The following is a 26,663-nucleotide window of genomic DNA, read 5'->3' as shown; positions in this document are numbered from 1 at the left end:
TCTATTCCAGATTATACTATAGTGCAAATAAGGATGGATTGGTGAGATGCTCTAACCTGGGGAATATGCCCCTTAAAGAATCTTATGCAGTTCAAAACAAGATGGTTAGGTTCTGTTTTTGAATTTTTTTTGTTGCTCTGTAGTGCTGGTTAATACAATGTACATTTATTTCTTTATTTTGTAAGAGATATAGACAATAAATGAACCTTTCAAGAATAATGGATACAATTAAGGATGCAGCAAGATATGTCCATTGTGCTGTTGTTAACTATTGCATGGGGTTTGAGATGGAGTAACAGAGCAAATATCATCTTAAAACATAGCCGTTGCCTCCTTGATAGAACGTTGCACCCAGTGCTTTTTGTTTAGTTTATTTTGTGTCTGTCAGTTTTATGCAAGGGATGCTTTGTAAAGCTTTTAGTCTTTTGCAAATATAAGTAGAGGAAGCCTGAGGGACAGCTGCATTGTGATTTTAGCTTCACATGCAGACAGCTATAGCTGGATGAAGCAGTTACTTTTGTTCAGGGTTTAATGTTGTTCATTTTCACTTATTTTCATAACAGTTTGCATTTTAGAAGACCATATTTTCCCTAATGCTGGCTAGCTGTGTTTATTTAGTTTCAAGGCAGCTGTTTTTTAAAAATGTGTTGGATTTTGTTTTGTTTGTATTAATGCATGCATTTCTGTACAAATCATTCCACTAATGTAAAGACCACCCCATGCACTCTTTTGGAGAGCTGTATCCTGACATTGAAACAGTGCAGATTTTAATTCTGGAAAATGCAAATTAAAATAAGCTTGTGTTAAATGAATTGCTTCCCTATCTCTACCTAGGAAATATGTCTTTACCTCTTCTGACTGAGTTTTCCAAGCCGTCAAAAAGGGAGGGGGGAAAATGAAAGGTGATTGAACCTACAATCAAAACATTGTTTGTACACATCAACTGCGGTGTATACATATGGAGTTTCTGGTAACTCTTTAGACTTAGTACTGAGAGAGTCCAAATCCAGCGTTGGCGTGCAGTTGAAGGGTTAATTCCAAAGCAAAGCACTGATTGGAAGGGGAGGGGTCACCCTCTTTCGAATGAATTATCTGGCTGTACAGAGCTTATGTGCTGCTTCAGGATCACAGTACAGAACTCTCCCATGCAAAAGCCCAGCTGCCAAGCTGTGACACTTCCAGACATGGGAAAAGGCTAACCCAGGAATCAGGCAGAAGGGACTCTGCTCACAATTGGCTTGCGTTCAGCTTCAAACACCACCTCCATACACATATCCTTATATACACACACAATTTCTCAAGAAACATACCATGTCGGATGTGGAATGCAGTTTTGATGATGCCTCTTGCCTCTCTCCTCAGAGTCCTGGGTCTCCATCACCTACTCGAAAGCAGAATAAGGAGAACACCTTTACGGTAAGTAGAATCCTGGAGTGATAATCACCAATCCAGTTACTATGGTGATCCAGTCAGCCAGTAGCACTGCAGGCCAGGCTGGAGGGGGGTAAAGACAGGATTTTGTGTGCTGGGGTCTGCCTCATGTTTTCCAGATGTAAACATGGTTCTTCCTCTCCTCAGCGGTAGCTGCAATGAAGCCATATTTAAAAGGCTGAAGCTAACAAAAAGCCTGTTACACAGAGATATAGGAAAGAAAGCAAAAAAGAGGGTGGGAGACCCTTCTGTGTGCTGGGATTTTTAAATTACAGTTGGAGCAGTTTTCGTTCATTCAGTTCAAACAATTTATCACTGGTGAAGTCATCTAAAGAATGGAGTGTTCCTGTGAACAGTGTACACAATGGAAAAAGTTGACACCAAGGTTTCATGAAACCTGTTTTCTACGATGGCTTACCTTTCAGATTTCAGTGGCTAGAGAAAAACAATTGTCTATGTGTGTGTGCTTGTGTGTGCGTGTGTGTGCATTTGTTTACACAGTTATTTTTGTCTAGTATACATACATACAGTGTGGATGGCTGAAATGTTCTATTTCGAATTCTGTTTTTTAAATCAATGTAAACTTATTCTTCACTCCATTGTCGCTCATAAAAATGGATTACATGTACAAAATTTGAATGCAGTGATTTAAAAGCTATAAATGCTTCTCTGTTGAAGCCTGAATTCTGCCTTTTTGCTGCAAACAATAATGGAAACAAATCTGTTGAAGCAACATGACATCCCTCAATTGATCAAGTAAGAGAGAGAACCACCAGGGAACTAGTATATGGTGGAATGATTATTTATATAGGTGTTGATGTTCCCTTTTGATAGCCATTCAGTTTTTATAGGTTTGAAATGTAATTTTAGTGTTTTATCAACTTACACCTTTTAAGATTTACAATGGGGCTGTGAAAGTACAGGCTCATTTGGATTTTGGAATACATCTCTATTGTGGAACAGTGATTTTGGATTTGTTTTGATGAAGGGCTGCAATAGGATCAGATTTACTGAATGAATGGCAGATTGCTCCACTTCTCAATGAAACTGTTAGCAACCAAACTAAATACCTTACATTGATTTCCAATTAGCAGGTTACTAAAACAACAGCCCCAAATTTTGACAAAGGGTTTTCATTCTTATTTGGTTGCCTTCACTCTGTTGTTTATTTGTGCTTTAGACTACTTCAGGAATTGTTACACCAGAATAAATGTTTAGTAAAGTCAGCTCGGCTAACTTTACTGAACAGTTCTTCTGGAGTCATTGTTCCTGGATTTGCCTGAAGCAATGCCATTTTCTGACAAAGTCAGAATAATCACAGTAAGTCACAAATGAAACGAAAGAAAATTTCTACTTTATTATTACTATTATATTCTTCATCCTAATTCCTGAAGTAGATTGATTTTGCACCTCCCAGTACTACAGATTTTCTTCCATTCCTTTCTAAAGTTCCAAAATCAGCATTGAGAAATATCATCACTTCTAAAGAAAATGTCTGAAATGGCACAGAGTTTCCTTCTTTTGGGGTGGGGGGGGGGGGTTAGACTAAAAGACCTCCAAGGTCTCTTTCAACTCTGTTCTTCTGGGTATCTTAGATGTTCACCTCTAACTTCCAGAAACTGGAATCCACAAACTATATGTTGATTTTTCTTGCTTCAGAATAAAAAATTCAGAGGTTGTGGGAGCTTCATCACTGGAGGCTTTCAAGAAGAGACTGGACTGCCATCTGTCAGAAATGGTGTAGGGTCCCCTGCTTGGGTGTGTGTGGGGGAGTTGGACTAGATGACCTACAAGGTCCCCTCAAACTCTGTTAATCTGTTAAATATATTAAAATATATCAGACGATCAGGAGACTTTCAAAAAGTCTCAGAGAATGCTGCTTATAAATAATACGAAATCATGTTTTGGAACTAGAGGTACTAACTCTGATTATTGCTAGGCTCACTTGTCTGTCTCCATCTTGTCTTCTTCCCTGTATATCACAATTCAGAATGTCTGACTTTGGCATATCAACAAGATATAAGTTGGCATTAGTATCAGAACAGCCAAATAATGGCAGTGTCTCCAGGTAGGCACAAACCATTATTTGGGTTTCCGATGTTGAAGAAAAACAGAGGTTGTACAAATGTTTGGTGTCCTACAGGAGGAGGTGTCATCCTTGGATTCATTCCCATAATACTAAAATATGGTATGAAAACAGCTATTTTGTTTCTATGGAAAATACAGAGTACTTACCAATTCATTTAGATTTTTCCCAGCAAGTGTTTTTGTGGTCAAAAATTAGTTCCCTATTCTCCCATTACTATAATCTCATAAAAATATCCCTTCAATTAAAGTATTGCAGATATGGAGTGGATAAATCAGATATCTATAAATATATCCTCATTGTAGTGCTGTTGAACAGTGATATATATCCTTTGTCCCAAACCAGGTGCCTTTTTATGCAACCAATTCTTGAACCTTAAGAGGTTAAATACAACATTCAAGATAGGAAGGCCTTATCCTTGTTCCTGCTGGTGCACAGTGTATGAAAATGGGAAAGAAGAATCAAATTATTCATGTAGTATTGGAGGTGGAACAACACAGCCTCCTACTCATATGCTAACAGGAATCTGTAACACTTGAAATATCTTGACTCTTGCCCAATTTTTTTTTCACACAGAACAGTGTTAACTTTAGGCAAACGTTTCAAAGTAACATCAGCAAAGATCCTTTGATGTGTGAATATAAAGATTATTCTTATTCCCTTCGCATTTTCCTGCAATATGTATGTTGTACACCTGCACAACATACATACATTCCAAATAGGTATGCAACTGTGACTTTCAGCATTTGCTTCTCCAGCAAGTTCATAGGAAATTGTGCTTTTGGCAGTCGGTCACATTCAACACTGACCCTCTGTTAAAAGGATTTAGTCGGTATTTAAATAATCTGGAAATGCCCCCAAACCACATTATGGCCAACTGATGTTTCATTGGGCAGCCAGGTCCTTCAGATGCCAACAAGTGTTCATAGAGAAGTTGTGGCTGTCAATGAAGTCATTCAATATTTCTTGGAATCCCCATGAGAGGAACTGTGAGCAAGAGATGTTGGACAAGATGTTGTCTTTCAGAACATGCCTTGGATACTATTTTTAGACAGCTTGTGTACTGTCCCCAAGGATGCTGTTCTGAGGCTTGAATGAAGCACTCATTATGATTTTGATCTTCATTTCAGGGATCTTCACATATTCTTCTTTTCCTTCCCTAAAACAGCAAAATAACCATTTTAAGGAAAATAACCAGCTACTGTGCTATTTTTTTTCTATGATGTTATTTTTCAGGTGGGAAACAGACAATGATTTTTCGTAGGTTCAGAGTTGTAAGAGTAGTCTTAAAATTAACAATTTTACAATTTTCTGTTTATTTCTGCCTATCTAATTCTGGTCAATCTAACTTTCTTGCAAATTTGTAGCATTTCTGTCCTTGAAAACATTTTTAAAACCTGAGAAACATAGGCAGTACCACTACAAGCAGAAACACTTATGTTGAGTATGAAGGACAGAGATGCTTCTTAGATGCTGCCCACATAGCATATATAGCCACCATAGAAAGATACGTTTGAGAAGTATTTTACATTTTTTTTAAAAAAAATGTTTATGGGCATGGGCACTCTTATAACTCTACAAAAATAGAACAATGGTGCATCTCTTTGGCAATTTGTTACAAAATGCCTTTTTTTCTTAAAACACTGTATTTATCCATCTTCCTCCAATACTTGATTTAAAAAGCCTATTCTGCTTGAAGGAAAATTTTCCATCTTATAAAAGTGCTACAACCATCTTGGGTTTATTGCATCCTGTAGAATCAGAAGGTAATGCTTGGGCTTTTAGGTGCTTTGAATTTCAAGGCAAAAAGAGAATTTTGAAATATACAGGAAGCATCTATCTGTCACTGATTTGTAACCAAGCTAATTTTTTCTTGAGATTGTGCTGCAGTTGAGCACTGTTGCATGATCCTGAAAAAAGGTGAATTGCGAATAGGTGATACTTGAGTGTCCTCGCGCTCACACATTTCAGGTCTTGAAACACTAGACAGCTCCAATAACCAGGCCTGCTGCTTCACAAAAATAATCTGTACATTTTTTATTTCTTGTTGTGCAAAAACGCTCATCTGTATTCCATGTCCATCCTACATAGAATCATATGTGGTTGGAGCAGTGTCGAAATTGCATAATTATTATTGATAACATTGGATAATATCAGTATATTCTCCATTATATGGAGAAGGCCTGCATTTTTCTTTTCTGGAAAGAGAAGACAACAAAGAGACTTGTCAGCTATGTTGACGTATCTGGGGGGGGGGGGAAGTCATGCAGAAAATGGGGTAGGTTTTGTTCAGGTTGTTCCAAGGACAGAATAGGAAGCAATGGGTTTTAAATACAAAGGATTTGTATTTGGTTAAACATCCTAATATCAAAAGCTGTTTAACAGTGAAACAAGATTGTCTTGGCAGACGATGGATTCTTATCTGCTGGAGGTATGATGGCCATCTGCAGGAAAGTCTATTGTAAGGGATTCCTCTATTGAAGAGGAGATTGGACAAGATAATCTACAAGATCCACTTCATAAGTGGTCCAATGTTCTATAATTCTGTGATTCAAAAGGCATATAAAGACCATTCTGATGTACTTTGTATTTCTGGAAAGTTCATCAAAGCTTGTTTCTCTAAAACAAAGATAATTAGAAACGTAGGCATTCTTTTTGGTATACTTTTTTTTCTGAAATGAAGGAAAGAAATGTTCTCTCAGTAGGCTTCATAAATTTAACTGGTGAACATTTTCCAGACGAGATCAGTTGTATACTTTAGAAAAAATAAGCATGAGAATGAAACCCCTAGTTGTTCTTCTTTCTCTCTCTCTGAAGGATCCACAATATACTGTATATCTGAAAATGATTAGAAGTCACCTCCCTGTAGTGATTTATGCATAACTCATGTGAGATCGTCATCAACAATCACATAAAACAGATATTGCATTTATCATTCAGCTAAAGAGATTATATGTGGATTTTTTATCTACCCATGGGATTCAGAAAATACTAATACCCTAGCAACTTTCAGAGATAATTTAGTGCCCTGTTGAGTTAGGATAATTGAATAATATGCCTTAATAACCATGTGTTTGCGATTAATATATTCTGATAAGCAACTTTCATGTGTTATGCCATCTTTTTGGATTTAACTGTTCTTGGAATTAATTTACCTGAATAGTTCTGGACATATGGTTTTTTTGTAAGTAAGCAATAGCTTTGTCTTGAAGGGTTTCTAGATTTTTCGGAAGGAAAAAAAAGGAATTCAAACTGTGGTTCTATCTTGCTTGGGGTCTTTTTTCTAGATATTCGGACTGAGGAAGCCCTTTCTACCTGCTTTTGATGACATCTTCTGGCTGAAGAGAGAATCACTCTAATAACTACCTATATCTATGTCCTATTTAAGCTTCCAGCTTCTACATATGTAGCATCTCTCTGTTTCTGAATTGCTTTGCATGTCCAGCGTATTTATATTACTTTCTTCTTTATTAGATAAATTGTGTGACTTTTCCCCATCCTGACACAATGCCAGAACAGCAGTTGCTAAAACCTTCTGAATGGAGCTACTGTGATTATTTCTGGGTAAGTGAGCAACTTCCCATATGCTGTTTACTGCAGCAGTTGAGCTTTACAAAGGATGAGACATATTGCTAACATCTCTGATAGCAAACATGATAAAATCCAAGCCTAAAAGTTGATGCACATGACACTGAAAAAGTTATTTTTTTTTCTTTGCATATGAAATCCAGCAGAATCATTATACTCTTAAAACCAGAAGACTGGAATGAAGCAGAATCACTTCCTGGCCTTCCAGCCTGAAATGCTCTAAACAAGAGATGGGCATTTCAAGGCTGTAAAAAGTATTTCCCCACCTATCAGGCAGCAGATCACTCAGCAGATTCCTATTTTATGTCAATGGTTGGGGGGGAAACAATTATTATTAGGAGGGAGGGAAGAAAAGGGGGAAGAGAAAAGGAGCCTTCCTTTCAAAAGTCACAGATTGAACACGTGTTATCTAGTAATGTTGAGCAGCATCTTTGAGTTCGCACAGCATAAATTCTCCCTCCTCACTTTCCCGTGGTGTAAAACCAGTAATCTGAAAGTTGCTTTATATTGGGTAGTCAAAAGTCTTTTCTCACAAATGAAGCCAAATATACATATCCCAGGATAATGTTGCAGGATCTGGGTCGGTCACCAAGACCAGAGATTTTCTCTTTTGTACTTGTGCTGGGGCCAATCTTCGGGGCACTTCTCTCCAGCCCTTTCGCTGAAAGCTCAAAATTTCTGGTCCCGGGAACCGTCCCAGATTGGATCCTGCAAAAGTCTTTTTGCTTCTTTGTTCTGTTTGTTCACCATATGACCCAGATAAGAGGGTGTGTGTGTGTGTGTGTGTGTTTATGTTTGAGAGACAGTGGTTGCATATAAGTGGATAATGAACTCCAGTCTGTAATCACTGTAGCCATAAAAATGTGTCTAGCCATATCTGAGCCTAACATTCCATATAGATCTGAGAGTGTTTTATGTATCATTCAACTCATTTGCCTTATATCTTATTCACTAGAGATTGTTTCCAAAACAGTTATAGTAAGAAAAGAGTATGTGTCTAAATATGCATGATCATGCCTAAATGGTTGAATAAAATAATAAGTCTAGGTTGATACCTTTCTCAATCAAGTAACCAATTTCATGTTACCTTATAGCATCAAGAACTCTTGGTTGATTTTTGGTTGACGCAGAGACAGAGAAAGTGAAATTTACCAAATGCACTATGAATGGTGTACCTCCCTTCTCATTTGTTTTGAACTCCCAGATTAATGACCTATGAATGTCAATTTGTCTGAGCCTCATATTAGAAGCCTCACTATATTCAAACTGATGGTTTATACTCACTACTGACCACTAGGGGGACTATACAACCAGTTTTGTTCTTATTGCATTTCATCTGGCATAGATAACCTCATTAGGTAGGTAGGTTGGAGCTCAGTATGTTCAGCTCTTTACTGGGATTTGAACTTGCCCACCTGATGTGAGTTCACCACATGTTTCAAGTTTGTTTAATTTTTAATGCCAGGTTGTAAGCATTCTTGAACTTTTGAAAAGGGAAGGTGAAGATGTTTGTAATAATAAAAAAAGGTAGAATTTCCTAGAAGTTGCAAACTCCAAGAAGAAAGTAAAGAATATCTTGAATTGGAGACTGCGTTTAGAGAGACTTCTTGTTAATTTAAATTGGTTTGCCACTGCCTTTTTCCAGAATGTTCTTTCAATTTCCCAGTTAACCAGAGCCCTGAACTCCTCAGGGGAGTTCTTCAACCTGTACAACTCCGCCTCTCAACTCCGACGGTCCTTGGATGAAACCGATTATCTGGACTCCTTTCAGTCTGGATTCAGGCCTGGCTACAGCACGGAAACCGTTTGGTTGCACTGACCGATGATCTCTGGAGAGCTAGTGCTTATGCATCCTAGTGCTTCTCGACCTTTCAACAGCCTTCGATACCATCGACCATGGTATCCTTCTGTGACGGTTACGAGAGGTGGGGGTGGGAGGCACCGTTTTTCGGTGGTTCTCCTCCTACCTCTCGGACAGGTCACAGTCGGTGTTGGTCGTGGGGCAGAGGTCGACCCCTAGGCCCCTGAAATATGGGGTTCTTCAGGGTTCGGTCCTATCCCCCCTCCTGTTTAATATCTACATGAAGCCACTGGATGAGATCATTCGACGGCACGGGATAAAATACCATCAATACGTGGACGATACCCAGTTGTATCTGTCCGCCCCGTGCCAACTCAGTGAAGCGGTTGACGTGATGTCCCAGTGCCTGGAGGCTGTCAGGGTCTGGATGGGGGTTAACAAGCTTGTGCTCAATCCAGACAAGACCGAGTGGCTGTTGTGTTTCCCTCCCAAAAATTTGGTTAGTATTCCATCACTCAGGCTGGGGGGTAAAATTTTACGCCCCTCAGACAGAGCTTGTAACTTGGGAGACCTCCTGGATCCACAGCTGACCTTAGAACATCATTTGTCGCTGTGACCAGGGGGGCATTTGCCCAGGTTCGCCTGGTGCACCAGTTGCGTCCCTACCTGAACCGGGAGGCACTCGCAACAGTCACTCATGCCCTCGTGACCTCAAGACTGGACTACTGCAATGCGCTCTACATGGGGCAGCCCTTGAAGAGCATTCGGAGACTTCAACTCGTCCAGAATGCAGCCGCGCGAGCGATTGTGGGTGCACCTCGGTACACCCACGTTACACCTATCCTCCACGAGCTGCACTGGCTACCGATCGGTCTCCGGATACGCTTCAAGGCGCTAGTCGTCACTTATAAAGCCCTTCATGGTATTGGACCTGGGTACTTGAGAGACCGCCTGCTGCCAATTACCTCCCAAAGACCCATTAGATCGCACAGGGTTGGCCTCCTCCGGGTTCCGCCTACTAGCCAATGCCATCTGGCTACGACCCGGGGGAGGGCCTTCTCTGTGGCAGCGCCGGCCCTTTGGAATGAACTCCCTGCAGAGATTCGGACCCTCACCTCTCTCCAGGCCTTCCAAAAAGCCGTTAAAACCTGGCTGTGTCGGCAGGCCTGGGGTTGATGAGCTCCCTTCCCCTCTCGACCTGTGTGGCTGTTGGCTATTTTAAATGCTTGTCTTGTACTTTTGTGTTCCCTTTCCCCCTTGAGCTGTTCGCCGCCCTGAGTCCCGCTGGGAATAGGGCGGCATATAAATAAAACAAATCTCAAATCTCAATCTCACAATCCCCATCACCCCATTATGAGTTCTTTTTATAATAGTCATTGTCAATTCTTGTGACTGTAAAGTCCCTTGCTATTGAATTGCTTGTTTCATGTATGCAAGAACAAGCTCAGGTACCCACGACTTGCCTTTTTTGTTTTTAAGAAATCCTGGCAGATTTGTTAGCACCAATTATATCTCTGTTATTAGGACGGAGGAAAGAGTGTTATGACAGCTGGATATCTCCCAGCATATTTGCAAATGCCTGTTACAGTATAAAGATGTGATTGCATTTTCTTAACGCATTTCACCTGGCCCCTACTTTTGCTGTTCATTTTCTTTAGACTGATAAGAAGGACCCCCAAGGGAACAGTACAGTCTCGGGATTCGAAATTCTTTTGCAGAAACAACTGAAAGGGAAGCAAATGCAGAAAGAAATGGCAGAGTTTATTCGAGAAAGGTAACTTAGAAAACTCAGTAATGAGCTAAATTGACTCTGTTGTGGTTTGGGTTTATGTTCCAATGAGACTCCTGATTCTATCCATGTACAAGTCTAGTGGAGAATTTTCTGTTAAACACAACTAATGTTCAGAGATTAGACAGCAAATGGAAGGGCGGGTTTGTTACCCTTTTTTACTCTAATGGTTTCATGTATCTATTTATTAAAATGTATGCAGGTAGTTCTCGATTTACACCCATTCTTTCAGTGACTGTTCACATTGTAACAGAGGGCTTACAATTATCACAGCATCATGAGGTCAAGGGTATTAGAGCCAGGGTTGGGATTTGGAGGTTCTCTGAACCGGCCATAACGTTAGCTACCGGTTCTCCCAACCCAGGCAAACCCGTAGCCGCCCACTCCTGCTTTGCAGCCATATAAGTTAGTGGCAGAAATTCCAGTCCCAATTATCATTGTAACCTGAGAACCCACTGTGTATTGCCTCAATTCAAACAAACTGCATGTAGTTTACAACATACACAATAAAACATAGTATAAAAATAAAACAGTTATAAAATAGAATCAGTGTCATTATAATAAAAAGTAATACAGGGTTCCAGAATCAGTCCTGAAAGGCCTTCTAGAAAAGCTAGAAAGGGTGTAAGGGTAAGGATGACCCAGAGTTGTGTTGAGGGTTTCATAGGAGGGAAGCTATCAAAGAGAATGTCCACCTGCAGGGTTCCTCCTGTCACGGTACCCAAGAGTCCTGAGTAGGTATTCTATGATTGGCAGGATCTGGTGAGAAAATTTGATCAGGGAAAGGCAGTTTCTGAAATATATAGCCATTAAACCGTTAATGGGTTTAAAGATAGCAACCAGTACTGTGAATTGTACTTGGAGATCTAGTAGTAGCCAATCCATCTGCAACAGCAATGGAGTAAGATAGCAGTATCATGATGGATCAGTGAGATGTGAGTTGCTGCATACTGGACCAGCTTAAATTTCTGGCTGGTCTGCAAAAGCAGCTCCATCTTCAACAAATTACAGCTGTCGTGTGCAGAAATATATCCTCATTTTCTGCCCTCTCACTTTATATACAGAAAGATATATACAGTGAGAAAACAAACAAAATGTTTTTTCTATGTAGCAAAATACCAATAGTCAAAAGTTCGTAGCAACAGAAATATGCTAAATCTTAAGAAATTTCCATTATCTTCAACAATATCTTCAACAATATCCTCATATTGTTTCCAAGGATATTTTCCTTCTGATTTTCAGGGAGTGCAGCAATTGAGAGAGGGAGGGAGTTAGCAAAAACCATAGCCCCCTCTTTCCTAGGAATTTCAATCTCAGGAGCTCTGTTTCATAATGTCATTGCTCCAGGCCAGATGGATTAAAAACTAGCAAGCGCTATGTTTCCTCAGGTGTTTTTTTTTTTTAAATCGGAAAAGAGCTCTTATAATTACGAAGGACCCATTTAAATATTTGCTACAGCAAGAGAGGAGTACAATTTGCTTGAGTTCATTCCGAGTCCAGATGAGTCATGCTTCTTGCTGATTTTGACAGATCTCAGAAATCTCTCCACCCCCCCCCCCCACCCCCCCTCCTTCCACCCAAATGCTCACATTAGCTCTGGTCATTTAAATAACTTAAAACGTCTGTGTGACATGGAAGGATAAACCAAGAGAAAAAGATAAACAGTTATTATTTATAGCTCCTCGGTATTTATCATTTTTCTTCTAAAAAGAGCATTCTTCTAAATCGTTTTCCACATAATAGGAGGGAGAGCAACTTGCAAGTGGCGATTGGAACATTCTGTTCCGTGAATGGACTTGTCTGCCTGATCAGAGAGAGAGAGAGAAATAAAAGGGCTGCAGCATCGGTTCATTTCCTACAATTATACTTTGGCAAATTAATAGTGAAATGCTCTCATGACTCAAAGGGAGCTTTTAAGTATAAAAACTGTTTAGCATCCCTTTGACAAAATGTGGGCATCAACAAATCTTCACTCTTCAGAGCACAGGGAATGTTCTTTAACTTGAAATTTGGTTGTACTTGCTAGACCTTGTAAATCTAAGTTTGCTTTGCTCTTCATTCTTCCTTTATGAATGCAAGGACCTTTTTTTGACAAATAAGTATCACTGGAAACTTTTGGAAAGAAGTGGGTAAATACAAATCTTGTGTATTAATTTAAGAGTTATTCTATTCCTCCCTCTTTATCACTGCTTTATCAACTACAGAACAATTACCACTAACAGAGGTATATAGGACAGCAATAGCACTCAGACCTATATAATTTCATTAGACTCATGGATATCCTATATAGGATTGTGATTATAATCCATGAGTTTAGTGAAATTGTTAAATTATCATTAATTTTCTTGGCAAACTTTGTGGGTAAACCTATAAATATATAAAAAATACAGGTTCCAAGAGGCGAGTTGCTAAATGTACTGCATTTGATTGTTATTACAAACTACATTTCTAATACATAATAGCTTTTGGCTGATGTCACTGGTGGGGTTTTTTTTTCCAGAATAAAAATTGAAGAAGAATATGCCAAGAACCTATCTAAACTATCACAGAACTCCCTGGCTGCCCAGGAAGAAGGGTAAATTTGCATTTTTGTATTCTAATTACCTGCCAGATTAAAGCCTGCTCTAGAATTGATAACATTAGGAGATTCATCTTCTTCTACAAGAAGATGAATCTTGTCTAATTCTTCTTCCATATATGGCTATGATATGTAAGCTGTATATTATAGCAGATGAAGGAAGAATTGAAATGGCAAAGATATTGAACTAGTCAAAATGGTTGGGTTTTTTTTTAAATGATGTCCAAAGTTCTCATATTTGCTGCAATTGAAATAAGATAGTTGACCCAAGGTCACTCTTTATACAGTAATATGGTGAAAGCATTGGGGCTTTCGCAGTTAATTTTTAAAATAAAAGCATTCACTATAAACCCTTTCAAACCCTTTAGGACAGTCATATATGGAGTAGCAATACACACACACACATCCCTTTTCAGAGAGGGATACAGAGACACACTAATATTTGTGAATATAATTTGTTTGAGTAATTTCAGATACTGGCGTACTATAATATACAGCTTATATATTAATAAGGCGCTTTACATTTCAGAGTGAGTAGATTATCCTTAGCTCTTGTTTAGACATTTTAGGAGAAAACTGGGGATGAAATGTATTTATCACTTACATCCTATCTTTCTTTTCATGATGTTGCGTTGATTCCTTATATGATTTCCCATTCAGGTTCTAAACTAATCTAGATATACTTGTGATTGTTGTTGTTTTTGTGGATTCAGATGGCCTACTCAACATGTTGTAATAAAGATAGTCTTCCTAAGTATTCTAAGTGTCTATAGAAATATTTATTCTAAATTACCCATCTGTTGTATGTGTAAAAAGTGCTCAAATATAGTTTGGTAAATTTATCATGCACATTCCACATATGCTAAACTCTTGGCTTGATATGTTATAATATGTAAATATGACAGGTAAAGTTTGAGTCCATAGATTTGTAATTTCTCCTGTTTCATTATTTTCATCTTCTGAATCTAAAACTAAGAACACAAAAAAGTTGATGTTTTATTTGAAATAAACATTAGTTTTAAGACTTATATTGTGAGTTTCATTTATTAACCCTGAGGGTTGGATGAGATTTTTCTAAAGATAATCATGATTATGTCTTCACTGAATTCAATTTAGAGAGAGAGAATTATTGAAAGTAATGTTAAACGTTATGCTTTGGCTAATAGCTAATCCCATTAGCTGTGGTAATGATGAGTTTCAGATCCTAATGAAGAAGTCATTTCTTATTAACCAGGCTTATGCATTGCAGGACACTCGGTGAATCTTGGTCTCAGCTAAAAAAAAGCATGGCTGATGAAGCAGAGGTTCATCTTAAATTTTCCTCTAAGGTATCAAATCATTTCCTCTTAGTTGTCAAATGTAATCATGTTTTTATGGGCCTGAGATTACCTGAAATTATACTGTTCATTACCAATCTTGACAAAATTTCATTCTGAAAAGTTATTGGTTGTGATAGAATAAATTTAAATATGTGCTAATGTTTATCAGTGATTGGACCAGGGGTGTCACACTCATGGCCCGCAGGCCAGATGCATCATGCGTTGGCCACGCCTACCCCCATTTTAGCAAAAGGGGGGGGAGTCACAATACATCACAAGGCAAAAACGTAACACCACAAGTTTGATACCCTGGATTGGACAATATCATTACTTCAGTTTCTCCTCCCCCCCCAAAAAATTAATATCCTAGCGCTCATCAAGATATTAATCGTAGTGGTAATAGTAGTAAAAACTGGCTACTTATTACTTAAGCAACTCCTGTTTTCATCATCACATACAAGATTGCAATCCCAATATTTTATAATTGATGATATTTGGACAACCATTCAATTTGGATTGTAACTTATTTACAGTTAAGAAAGTAACTGATTCCTTTCTGAAATGCTGAAATTTTAGAATAGGCTATTCTAAGTGTCAGGAATCAAATCCTGAATTGTATCTTAAGTGTTCATTTTTTGTTTCAAAATTTACTATCCCTTCCCCCATACCTTCAACATAGAGAGAGAAACAGAAAATCCGTATATATCTCATTGTTGAAGTGGCAACTGCTTTGAAATCTTCAGGATTATGTTCTTCCTCTCTTGCTTTGAAGTGTTTGCTTCACACAGATATCTGAAGATCAAAACAGATATGAAATCCATGATTATATCACTTAGCTTTTTCCTACTTTTCAGAACTTTCTACAGCACTTTCCAGTTCTTCCTCCCATGCAAAAGGGATAGCATTTTTTTTTCATGTAAACTTCAAGTCCTAATAGCTTCAGGCACATATAGGCCATATAGTTTTCTAGACAGGAGGATAGAAATAGGTTGGACTTTTTTTAACTCTCTTGTTTATTAGTTCATATTATCAATATTTTCTGGCTTTTAACAACAAGCCAATCTGACTGATTTATCTTAGTATTTAGCCAAGATTGTTTATTGCTACCCCACAATGTGTAGAAACTAATTGGCTCTAAAATTCAGAAAGGAAGAAGAATTCCTCCCATTTCTCCTACTCTAAATCCAAGTATTTCTCCCCCATCCCCACCCCTCTTAAACCATATTTTTTTTCTTTTTTCCTTTATGCCAGCTCCAGGCAGAAGTGGAGAAACCACTACTCAACTTCCGTGAAAACTTCAAGAAAGATATGAAAAAGTATGACCATCATATTGCTGATTTGCGAAAACAGCTGGTTAGTAGATATGCAGCAGTGGAAAAGGTAAGAATTCTTCATAAATAAGGCAAAACTGGTGTGCATGCTCAAAAGCTTGTCATAGAAATCCTGGTTGGTTGGTTGGTTGGTTGGTTGGTTGGTTGGTTGGTTGGTTGGTTGGTAGGTAGGTAGGTAGGTAGGTAGGTAGATGATAGATAGATAGATAGATAGATAGATAGATAGATAGATAGATAGATAGATATCTAAATGCTTCACAGTGCTTTACAACTCTCTTTGAGTGGTTTACAGAGTCAGCATATTGCCTCCAACAATCAGTCCTCATTTTACCAACCTCAGAAGGATAGAAGGCTGAGTCAACCTTGAGCCTGGTGAGATTTGAACTGCCATCAGTACTGCACTCTAGCCACTGCACCAACACGATAGATAGATAGATGATAGATAGATAGATAGATAGATAGATAGATAGATAGATAGATGATAGATAGATAGATAGATAGATAGATAGATAGATAGATAGATAGATAGATAAGTGGGTGGGGAGGGTCTGGGGAGGTGGATGGATGGATAAAAGAGAGAGAGAGAGAGATGACAGACAGACAGGCAGACAGACAGATAGCTAGATAATATAGAAAGAGGCAGGCAGGAAGATATTTGAAAAAAATAGTATGTATGTAATGTGATTGTAAGAAAAATATGGTTCTTCAAATTGTAAGCCATCACTCCAAGTGGTCTGGTTGGCTATACTAGTGGAGTGACAGTCACACTGGGAAGAAAAGTAAGTGCCAGGATAGAGACATGTTGTCTAGTATATATTTTATGCCCTATGTCCTAAGGTATAACGAAAGATGCTGTCCTAGTGTCCTATAAACAATACTGAATATTTTTAGCTACTAGTTTGGACAACTTGATAAGTGAAATGAATAGGTCAATAATTTTATCCTTTGCTTCTGCTGGCAAGAGGCCTTGAAAAGACCCAGCTTGTGAAAATACAATGTAATCTATTCAGCAATGATTTAAAGTGACTAAATAAAATAGGGTTCCAAAGAACAGTAACATTTAGACTAAAAAACCACTGCACTCTCTGGGTGGGTTGCAATGTTAGCATTATTTGCATATTGCCCCCAACAGTCTGGGTCCTCATTTTACTGACTTCAGAAAGATCAACCTTGAGCTCTATCAGGATCGAACTCCAGGCTCTGGGCAGAGCTTGCCTGCAATACTGCATTTAACCACAGTGCCGCTAGGGCTCCTCAATAGTGTCACCTAAATACCACCTTTTTTTCAGACACTGGTGGTACTTTGGTTCCCAATAGTTTGGTGCTCAAGGTCTCATCCAGGAGATAGAGTACCAGTTCATTTCCTTGATGTTCTAGCTACAAAAGTCTTAGCACGTACTCTGTTTTTGCAGTGATTTAGCCTGTAAAAGAATAAATCTTATGGAAAGGAAAAGGCAGATAGATATTTCTTTCTGTGAAGAAATTTATGACTCTTGGTTTGTTTCAAGGCTCGAAAAGCATTAACAGAGAGGCAAAAGGATTTAGAGATGAAAACACAGCAGTTGGAGATAAAACTGAGCAACAAGACAGAAGAGGAAATTAAAAAGGCCAGGCGGAAGTCTACTCAAGCTGGTGAGTGTATGTAGAATGAGGACACTGTGCAAAGTACAAAGACACAGAAACAAGGAAATTTGAATGTCAAAGGGAAATGGAGTATAAAAAGCCTTCTATTGATTTATCTAGGAAGAAGAGCATGATTCATTAAATTTTGGCATTGATCAAAACTTCATTCTTTGTTTTTATCTATATTTTGTCTGATAAACCATATATGAAAAACCAGTTTGGATCTTCTGGCCATCTTGATCCTGTTTCCAGGATTTAGTTCCTTTGTAATAAAGACCATTATAGCTATCCCATACTTTCACTTTTAAGATGCATGTAAGGAAATTAAGGAAAAGTAGCCAGTATTAGAGGACATGAGTCCAGCACAATCTTCAGCTGGGTTGGACCATCTCTTATACCTCCAGCCAGGAAGGCCTCCTTGTTCCTGTCAAATGGATTTGAGAGTGTCCAACATACTTGGGCAGCATCAGCTGCAGAAGGCAAGCCACCTATCTCCTCACTGTACCAATATTTCTTAAATTGAATCATGTGGACATTTTGGTTCACTATAGAGATAAATCAATTTAAAGTATTTCTCTTTTTTATGTATTTATCTGAACCGTGTGTCAAACAGAATTGGAGTTAACCTTTAGATTTTTTTCAGTTTGAAATTACTTATATTTGCTTTTGTAAAAAAAAAATATTGCTTGCATTGAACAGTAGATGGCAGGACAGATAATCAAATTATCACCTAAGTCAGCTTTACAATAAAACATATATATTATTGTATACGATTAATATAGATCCTACTCTTCTATCTCAGTGCACAATTTGAGACATTGAATTACTGGGTTAGAAAGAAACAAGCATACAAAAGCCACTGAAAAGTGTGTTTGTTTCTGTCAGCAAAACTGCCAATAGGCAAAGCTGTGTGAAGATTCATCTACTCTTGGTTAAATTATCCTCCCATTTAGTTTTCTGATGTGTTCCTCTGTTTACAGCTGCATGCAAAGTTTATTTATTGCTGGTCAAATTGTATGTTTCATTGAATCCTGAAGTGAACAGAAGTTGACACAGGCTTTATCCAGCTGAGGTCCAATTTTAAACAGGACATCTTTCTGCAAGTCTGAACACATCCTTACAATTTATGTATGTGCAATTCTGCAAGGTAGAATGGGAAGAAATTTCAAAAGAAATTTGAAGATTTCTGTTTCTGCCTAAGAAACAGTGTTATAAAGTACTGACTGGCTGTTTCATTATTTCAAATTCGAATCCACTACACACAAATAGGTAGTATGCAATCAAATCTCAGAAGGATTTTATATTTAACTTCCTTGTGGGAAGCTGTATCACCGCTGTTCACCAAAGGATTCTATGATAAGTATAATTTGATCACTAGTATCTAAACCTTTAGAATGCAATTTATAAATTGGAATCTCCAAAGGAAAGAAACAATAATTTTTCATTTGTAGTCAAATATTATTTTTCATTATTCTTTGGTCAGGGAGATTTCCATAAAGGAGGGAAAGGGGTAGGCAATAATAGAACTGAAGTTTGTTTCTACATCTTCTCTTAAATGTTCTTAATATGAAGTTAATGAGACATGCCAACCAGCCAGCTGAATTTGCAATATGTTTCTTAGTGACTTTCTCACTTCTACTAATGATGAAGAGATTAGTTTTTGCTTTTTTTCTTAATTAATTAGAATTAGCTACCAGGGCTGTGTAGTGCAGGGCTTCATATGAAAGGCAGGAAAAATGTTTGGATATACAGGAAAGCAATTATGTAATACCTGTCTTGTCACATAGCATTTCCTTAAAGCAGCAGCGTCTTCCACAAAAATTATGCATAGCTGCAATACAATCCCAGGAAAGATCAGAAAATGAAATCATAATGGCACCGACATTAATAGAAAAGCACCTTTGGGTAGGTGAATGAATTGCAAGACGCACTCACATGATGGTTTGGGAATTTGTTTTTTAGGAGATGATCTCATGCGTTGTGTGGATTTGTATAACCAAGCTCAGTCAAAATGGTTTGAAGAAATGGTAACCACCTCTCTGGTAAGTTAAATTTTAGCCTCGTCCTTCAGTGCATATTTCAGAAATAAGGTGTTGTTTTTTCACCTTGAATGTAATTTACATATATTAGCCCACTTTATTTATAACCATGTTTCCAATACTAAAATCCCTGTACTTGAATTTTTGTTCAAACTTGGTTGTATATTTTCCCTTCCTTAGACTAAAATATCTTATTTTAAAAAAAATAATGGGGCTACCTTTGGAAGCATATGAATTTACATTACATATTTATAAACAGTCTGTATCTTTACCATTTACACTTCCTAGTCTTCTGTCTAGAAATTGCTCTATGTCATATCACTATGTAGATCCCCTACTTGAAGCAATGCCTCTTCCTATATGAACCTCCATGCTTTAAGAGGTCACGTGAGGAGGTTTGTCAATAGTTGCTGTGCCCTTGTCTTGTGGTGAGCCAAGATTAAGCCTTTTTGGTTGCTAACTCAGCTCTTTGGAATGCATGGCCTGCAATGTTGCGGGGCCTGGCACTTTTATTAACTTTTTTAAAAAGCTTTTTAAAATATATTCTTTTGTTGTAAGGCAATGACTAACATTTTCAACTAGCTTGTTCTAATTGCCATTTAACTGTTTTAATGTCTTGATTTTAAAATTGTTTTATATTATAAAATGCTGAGACATCTTGATAGCCAGTGGGATGCCATGTTAAATAAATACATGGTAAAATAGATCAGAACCAGTTTGGTGTGTAGTGGTTAAGCCACCAAGCTAGAGACTGGGAGTTCTAGTCCCGTCTGAGGCACAAATCCAGTTGGGTGACCTTGGACCAGTCACTCTCTGAGCCCTAAGAATCAGTCAGTGATGAACCACTTTCAAAAAACCTTGCCAAGAAAACTGCAGAGACTAGTCTAGACAGTCACAGGGAATCAAAAAGCTGTCTTAAAAGCACAAACATAAACACACACAAAAAACAAGTTCTATTTTTTTCACATTATTGACTCATTTAGCACATATACTCCTTTCTTCAATTTTACAATTTTTGAGAAAATATTTATTTGTCTACTCAGGTCAGAACAATGGATTATATTTGAAGTGTGGGGGAAAGGAAAGGAAAGGAAAGGAAAGGAAAGGAAAGGAAAAAAAATTCAAAGGGAGTCACAATAGTGTATCATAGTGAGAAATTTTGATTTGTTTTGCTTGTACTGCTAAAAGTTAGAGTTCGGTAAAATAAGATATTTTAAGGGATTAAACCTATCAAAGAATTTGATATTCTATTTCTGATTTTATTTTACTTTTTTATTGACAATCATACCTTGCCTGGCTTGCCATCAAATTCTGATGACATGATTTTTGAGACTCCCAAGGGCCATAACAATTGTCCCACTATGTGGATTGCCCACCTTTGCTTTAGGGAGCAATTACAAAGTACCCAAACAGATCAAAATGAATAAACATTTGCTTTATATTTGATTTCACAGTGGTGGGGCTTTATTCCTTATCCATTAATGAGTGTATTTCATTCTTTCATTTCAGGAACTCGAGAGGCTAGAAGTCGAGAGGGTGGAAATGATTCGGCAGCACCTTTGCCAATATACACAGTTGCGACACGAGACAGACATGTTCAACCAAAGTGTGAGTCTGCTTATCTTGGAATCCTTTCTCATGCTGTACTGGCGAGCTTTATAGAAATCTGAAAACTTATATAGAATCCTTTGTGTGCTTATGTACGTGACTGCATAAAAACAGATAGCTCTCCCAGTAAGTATTGTTTACTTTGAGTCAGGATTAGTCACGTGGCACTCTTGAAATGAGATTCTTGCCAGTATAAGGTCAGGATTCAAGACCCATATTGGAAGTGGGCATTTATAATGCCTAATTCCATAAAGTTAAACATAAAAGAGCAGATCTGCATGTTGAAGAAGAAAAATAAATGGGCTCCTGTATATTATACTCCTAACTGTCTACCAGGCATCCATTTGTAGATACGGGAAAACAATGGCACGTGGCTCTTGTGTTTTTCAGACAGTGGAACCTGTGGATCAGTTGCTTCAGAAAGTGGATCCAGCCAAAGACAGAGAACTGTGGGTAAAAGAACACAAAACCGGTAACATCAGACCTGTGGATATGGAGATATAGACTTCCGTGACCAGGTGGGCTTTTGAGTCCACCCAGTTCGAGGGATTTCCATAAAGCTTCAAGAGGAGGAACAGGAGAGATGTTCCACTGTCAGCTTCCATATCTATTTATTATTGTCTGTAGGGACTATTTCTGTCATGTTTGATCATTATTCCATTCCTATAGTGCTATGCCTTAAACATCCAACATTCCAGGGTTGAGAAGCTACTCTTTTTCCTTCTTTTTGAAACTGGCTCCTAGAAGCCAAGCACGTGCAGCTCCTATGATCAATGGCTGGGTCTGTTTGCTGGTACAAAAAGAATCTTGCTATTCTGTGGTTATCTATTTTGTGCTACTCCCCTTGCATGATGCTCTGTTTTGTACCGTAATGTTAAGACACAAATAAGGCTGTGCCAAACCTATGGACGGATGAGTTTGAATGTGATTCTGGAAGTAGGGAGATCCTCCTGAACGTTCCCACTGAAGTAGGCGGGAGTGGGGAGGTGGTTTTAAATTCCCCCCCTCCACCTCCTCTCCCACCTACACTTTATGAAATGGAGTTCATAATGCTTACCTACCTCACAGGGATGTTGTGAGGATAATATCTTTGTAGAGTGTTATGTTTTAACAACCATTGTCTCCTATAACTGCAAATACTATTGCAAGGCTACAGTGAAAAGGCTTGTTTGAGTAAAGAAAAGGAGGCCGTGGGTCAGGAGACAATGTACCCAAAGAAATACGCTTGGGTTGGCCCTCTTTTATACTGTCTCAGGTACTTAACTGGCTGCAGTCCTCAAGCTATTTGTGATCTTTTGACTTCTCCAGGATCTGCAGAAATGATCAGAGAATTGGAACTATTGACTTTCCCCCCAATAGAAAAAGAGCACTTTCAAGACACAGTTGCCTCTTATCCTGTGTGCTTCAAGAGCCTTTGGAAGAGTGTAAGAAACCATATTCCAAGTGCATCTCCATCTGCAAAATAACCCTACATGAGTGTTAGGTTATTTAGAGGCTAGGATCTTGACTCTGCCAAATATGTCTTCCCTGATTTCCAATTTTGTGTTCATGTCACAGAGATCCCTGCACTGATGACAACAGCAAAATTCTAATGGAACTTAGGTACAGGGGAAGATTTTGCAAGCCTTTGGCTCTTGAGTTCCCACACTCTGGCAGCTATTTTTTTAAAAAAGTGTTTTATTTTATAACAGAGTTCAGGCCATATTAAGTCTCGTTATAAAACTATCAGATGGTCAAAAATCAGCACAAGTGAGTTAAGAAGTGACTATATGAATCCAGCCAAAGACACATTATACAGCTAGATATTTTCAGAAATGCAGCTATTTTGATGGTACTTCAAGGCTTTACCAATTGATCCTTAGCTCCTGTATTTCAGAAACTGTTGGGGGAAAACCACCATGTTCTTTGTTCCCCTCCTTTTTTCATTTGTCTTGCAATGGTGTTTGTACAGGACAACTATTTGCTTCAAGTATCAGGGATTTAAAAAAATTTTTGGTACTGCCAAGTATTTTGTTTGAACATGTGTCACAAACATCTACTATTCATTTCATTATTTCTTAAATCTTTATTTTTCCAGGAATACATTTGTCAGGGTTTTTTTTACCAGACTTTCCATCAGCACTATAACTCTTGTCCTTTCTATTTTCAAAGTAATGGTTTTAACTGCAACTACAAAAATGTAATATAGATAACCTAAGCCTCTTACATTTAAAAACATATAGGAGGAAATTTGGGATAAGAGATGGCATTGTTTTTTCTGGATTATTTGATGCTTACATTATTAAACACAGTATGAAGAAAGCTATTCCAGTTAATTACCACTCAAATGTGCCCTCATTTGATTGATTCTTTTCCCTTTCCCTTCGGCTTGTTTTCTATTATCAACAAAATCCTCTTTTTCATCTCCAAGGGCATCACAGGTTTATAATAAATAAATAAATAAATAAATAAATAAATAAATAAATAAATAAATAAATAAATAAATAAATAAATATATATATATATATATATATATATATATATATATATATATATATATATATATATATATATATATATATTGTCTTTTTCCCAAGAAGCTGACTGTCAAGATTTGCAAAAAGTACAATTTATCCTGCTGGTATGTGTGAGTACATTAAGGCCTGGATCAAAAACAATAAAAAAAGAATTTCTAAGGCATCTATTTAGTTCCTTTCCTGTTTTGAAGCTTGTGATATTTCAGTATTCTTTGCAACCTTTCTCTAACTGTCTGTTTTCAGAACTTCCTTCAGTTGTTGACCATTGATTTTCTGGGCTTTTTCTGTTTTCCATACTTGATACTGTTTAACTATATGTTCTTTTGATAAAATGGACTGCAATTATTTGTACATTCCACTACAACTTTCTTCACGATCACCAAGCAAACTGCTTGTGGCATATTACGAAAATTGCTATTTCCAAATTATATTTTAAGATTCACTTTAAATCTGACTGAATTTAAAATACCCATCTTATTTTTCTAGATAAAAAAATAGTCAAAGCACCTTAATTGTAAATGTAAAACACTGTCTGGATCATTTGATTTTCATTTATCTGCTGCTTTCTATCAACTAACAATTGTCTCTTTTCTTCTTTTTATCTTCCATGATTATCTTAACCATTACTACGCTTTTCTCTTTTCTTCTTTCATTGAAAGCTCCAGTGATTGGTGATGGCAAAATGTGATTTGATTGCAGAAAAATCCCCAAAATTTTAAAGAAGTTTGTAAATAGATTTGTATTGCTGTTATTATTTCAAATACTACAGTGTATTTCTCTGACTAGCTTAATCTATGTTTCCTTTTAAGTTCTACGTGCCTTCTAAACATTATTATTTTATATGAAGGATAAAAGTACACATTGTTCACCAGACTCCTTTTTGTGCTCCTCAAGGTTTTGGTGAAAATATTGGAACCATTTCTATGTCTTTTAAGGGCCTATGAGCTATTAAGGGCCAAAATCAGGGCTGTAAGCCTTGCAATTGCTTAAGATGCTAATTGCATCACTTAAAACTCCTCATGCCACCATGGTCTCAGTACTTTTTGAGTTCAGCTCTCAATGTGACATGCAAAGCTCAGATGCTTTCAGTCTTATAATAGCATTCCTTGCAATTCTACTTAAAAAAACTATTATTTGGGATCCATTACAGGCAATCCTTCACCTCTGACCACAACTGAGCCCAAAATTTCTCCTGCTAAGAAAGACATTTGTTAAGTGAGTTTTTGACCCATGCTATGACCTTTCTTGCCACATTTGTTAAGTGAATCATGGCATGTTAAGTTAGTAACATGGTTGTTAAGTGAATCTTCCCCCTTGACTTTGCTTGTCAGAAGGTTGCAAAAGGGGATCACATGACTTCAGGATACAGCAGCCATTATAAATATGAATCAGTTGCCAAGCATCTGAATTTTGATCCCACAAACATAGGGATGCTCAGCTGTCATAAGTGTGAAAAATGGGCATAAGTCATTTTTTCAGTGCCGTTGTAACTTTGAATGAGTCATTAAATGAACTTGCAAATCGAGGACTACCTGTAGTTATTTCAAGGAAAATAATCACCAATCCCTTTGTTTTAGCTTGGTAGAAGTCTTTTTGCCAACTTCTTCAGAACCATTGAGCTTTCAAATTTATTTGGCCCATCAGACTCAAATCACTGGTGCTACTTTTGGTATTCTTTTTCCATTCTTGTTTTTCTAGGACAAGATATAACTCATTTGAATGGTCTCATTGAAGTTTTCTTTCACCATGGAAAGCAGTTGTGGGTGAAACCTGCATATTTTCTCTTAAGCTTTGCTCTTTGGAACATTCCACCGCTCAGTTGCTTTCTGATTTGTGTTTTGGACTAGTGATATGTCTACATCTAGACTTCCTTGACTCCAAAAGGTAGAATGAGAAAGCCCATTAGGGATGCAGAGGAACAAGAGGATTAGCATGTCAGACCTGTGAGACTCTTTTTCTGTTTTTGAAGTTCAACACCTCACTGCCTTTAAATATGCCTGTTATTATAACCCTTTTATATTGCAGTGGATTTGCCACTGGGTTTTTTTTTCTTTGCAAATCTTACTCACTGCATTCCTGTTACATGACATTTTGGTATGACTTACAATTGTGGGATGATTTGCAAGTGTACTTTGTGCCTTTTGCTTCACGGAATGTTTATATCCGTTCATATTTAGCTTGGATCTTCATCAGATTAGCCAGACGTTTACAACCTGATTTTGTTTAATGTGGTTTCTAGCTGCTTAATCTCTCTTAATTACATAACTGCCATTCCTTAAACATTCCCAATGCTCAAGATTTGATTTATTCTCCTCTCAGGATTCACAAGATAGTAATGTTTTGTGAAATTCTCTTTCTAACCAAGTATTTTAGAGAGAAAAGTATTAAGAGAGAATTGCTTTTCTTTTTGCAAAGGAAGCACTTTGGATTACTGAAATTAGAAGTGCGATATTTGGCATATTTTGAGTTCCATGTCAGCTTTAGAGATGAATGCAAGCATAGATCAACAGTGTAATGTTGTAGTATGAAGAACTTCTTATTTAATATTGTGACTATGCCACGCTTCCCCCCCCCAATCATGATTACATGTTCAGTGGACATAATCTGTTCTCACTAAACTATTTGGAGGGTTCCTTCCCAAAGGTTTGCTATAAATACTTTTGCACTTTCAGAAATTTGGAGGCTCCCGTGAATCTATTGTTGCTTCTGCCCTGAAAATAGATGGTGACATTTTATATAAGGATTGATATTCATAGAGTTGAGAAACCTCCTCATATATGACAATGTTCTTTAAAGATTTTGTGGTATCCAAATAGAAAGTGGTATTTTGGATTCCGTTTGGATTTCCATCCTGTATTGTGCCCCTACAATGAATAGCTGATCCTTATTGTTTTATTTTGCTGACTAGTTAGTATCTAGCTCGTTCACAATGCTTGTCAGTGTGATTTGTCACA

At 37.6% G+C, this 26,663-nt stretch overlaps 1 protein-coding gene across 3 annotated transcripts in view; it reads left to right on the top strand.

Annotated features, from left to right (window-relative positions):
• GAS7 (growth arrest specific 7) overlaps positions 1 to 22,071 on the top strand; it is a 140,551-nt gene extending 118,480 nt beyond the window's left edge. For all 3 annotated transcript variants that reach the window (XM_032209962.1, XM_032209964.1, XM_032209963.1), the window contains exons 5-14: positions 1,363 to 1,416; positions 6,992 to 7,081; positions 10,565 to 10,680; positions 13,196 to 13,270; positions 14,523 to 14,601; positions 15,844 to 15,972; positions 17,432 to 17,555; positions 19,509 to 19,588; positions 21,095 to 21,193; positions 21,584 to 22,071. In XM_032209962.1, the coding sequence (XP_032065853.1) occupies positions 1,363 to 1,416; positions 6,992 to 7,081; positions 10,565 to 10,680; positions 13,196 to 13,270; positions 14,523 to 14,601; positions 15,844 to 15,972; positions 17,432 to 17,555; positions 19,509 to 19,588; positions 21,095 to 21,193; positions 21,584 to 21,697 (960 nt within the window). In that variant the 3' untranslated portion in view covers positions 21,698 to 22,071. The remainder of the gene's footprint in view (positions 1 to 1,362; positions 1,417 to 6,991; positions 7,082 to 10,564; positions 10,681 to 13,195; positions 13,271 to 14,522; positions 14,602 to 15,843; positions 15,973 to 17,431; positions 17,556 to 19,508; positions 19,589 to 21,094; positions 21,194 to 21,583) is intronic.
• The last annotated feature ends 4,592 nt before the right edge of the window (positions 22,072 to 26,663 follow it).

Source organism: Thamnophis elegans, chromosome 2 (genome assembly GCF_009769535.1).
Source record: "Thamnophis elegans isolate rThaEle1 chromosome 2, rThaEle1.pri, whole genome shotgun sequence".
NCBI classification, from domain to species: domain Eukaryota; kingdom Metazoa; phylum Chordata; class Lepidosauria; order Squamata; family Colubridae; genus Thamnophis; species Thamnophis elegans.
This window is presented reverse-complemented; position numbering and strand designations above follow the sequence as displayed.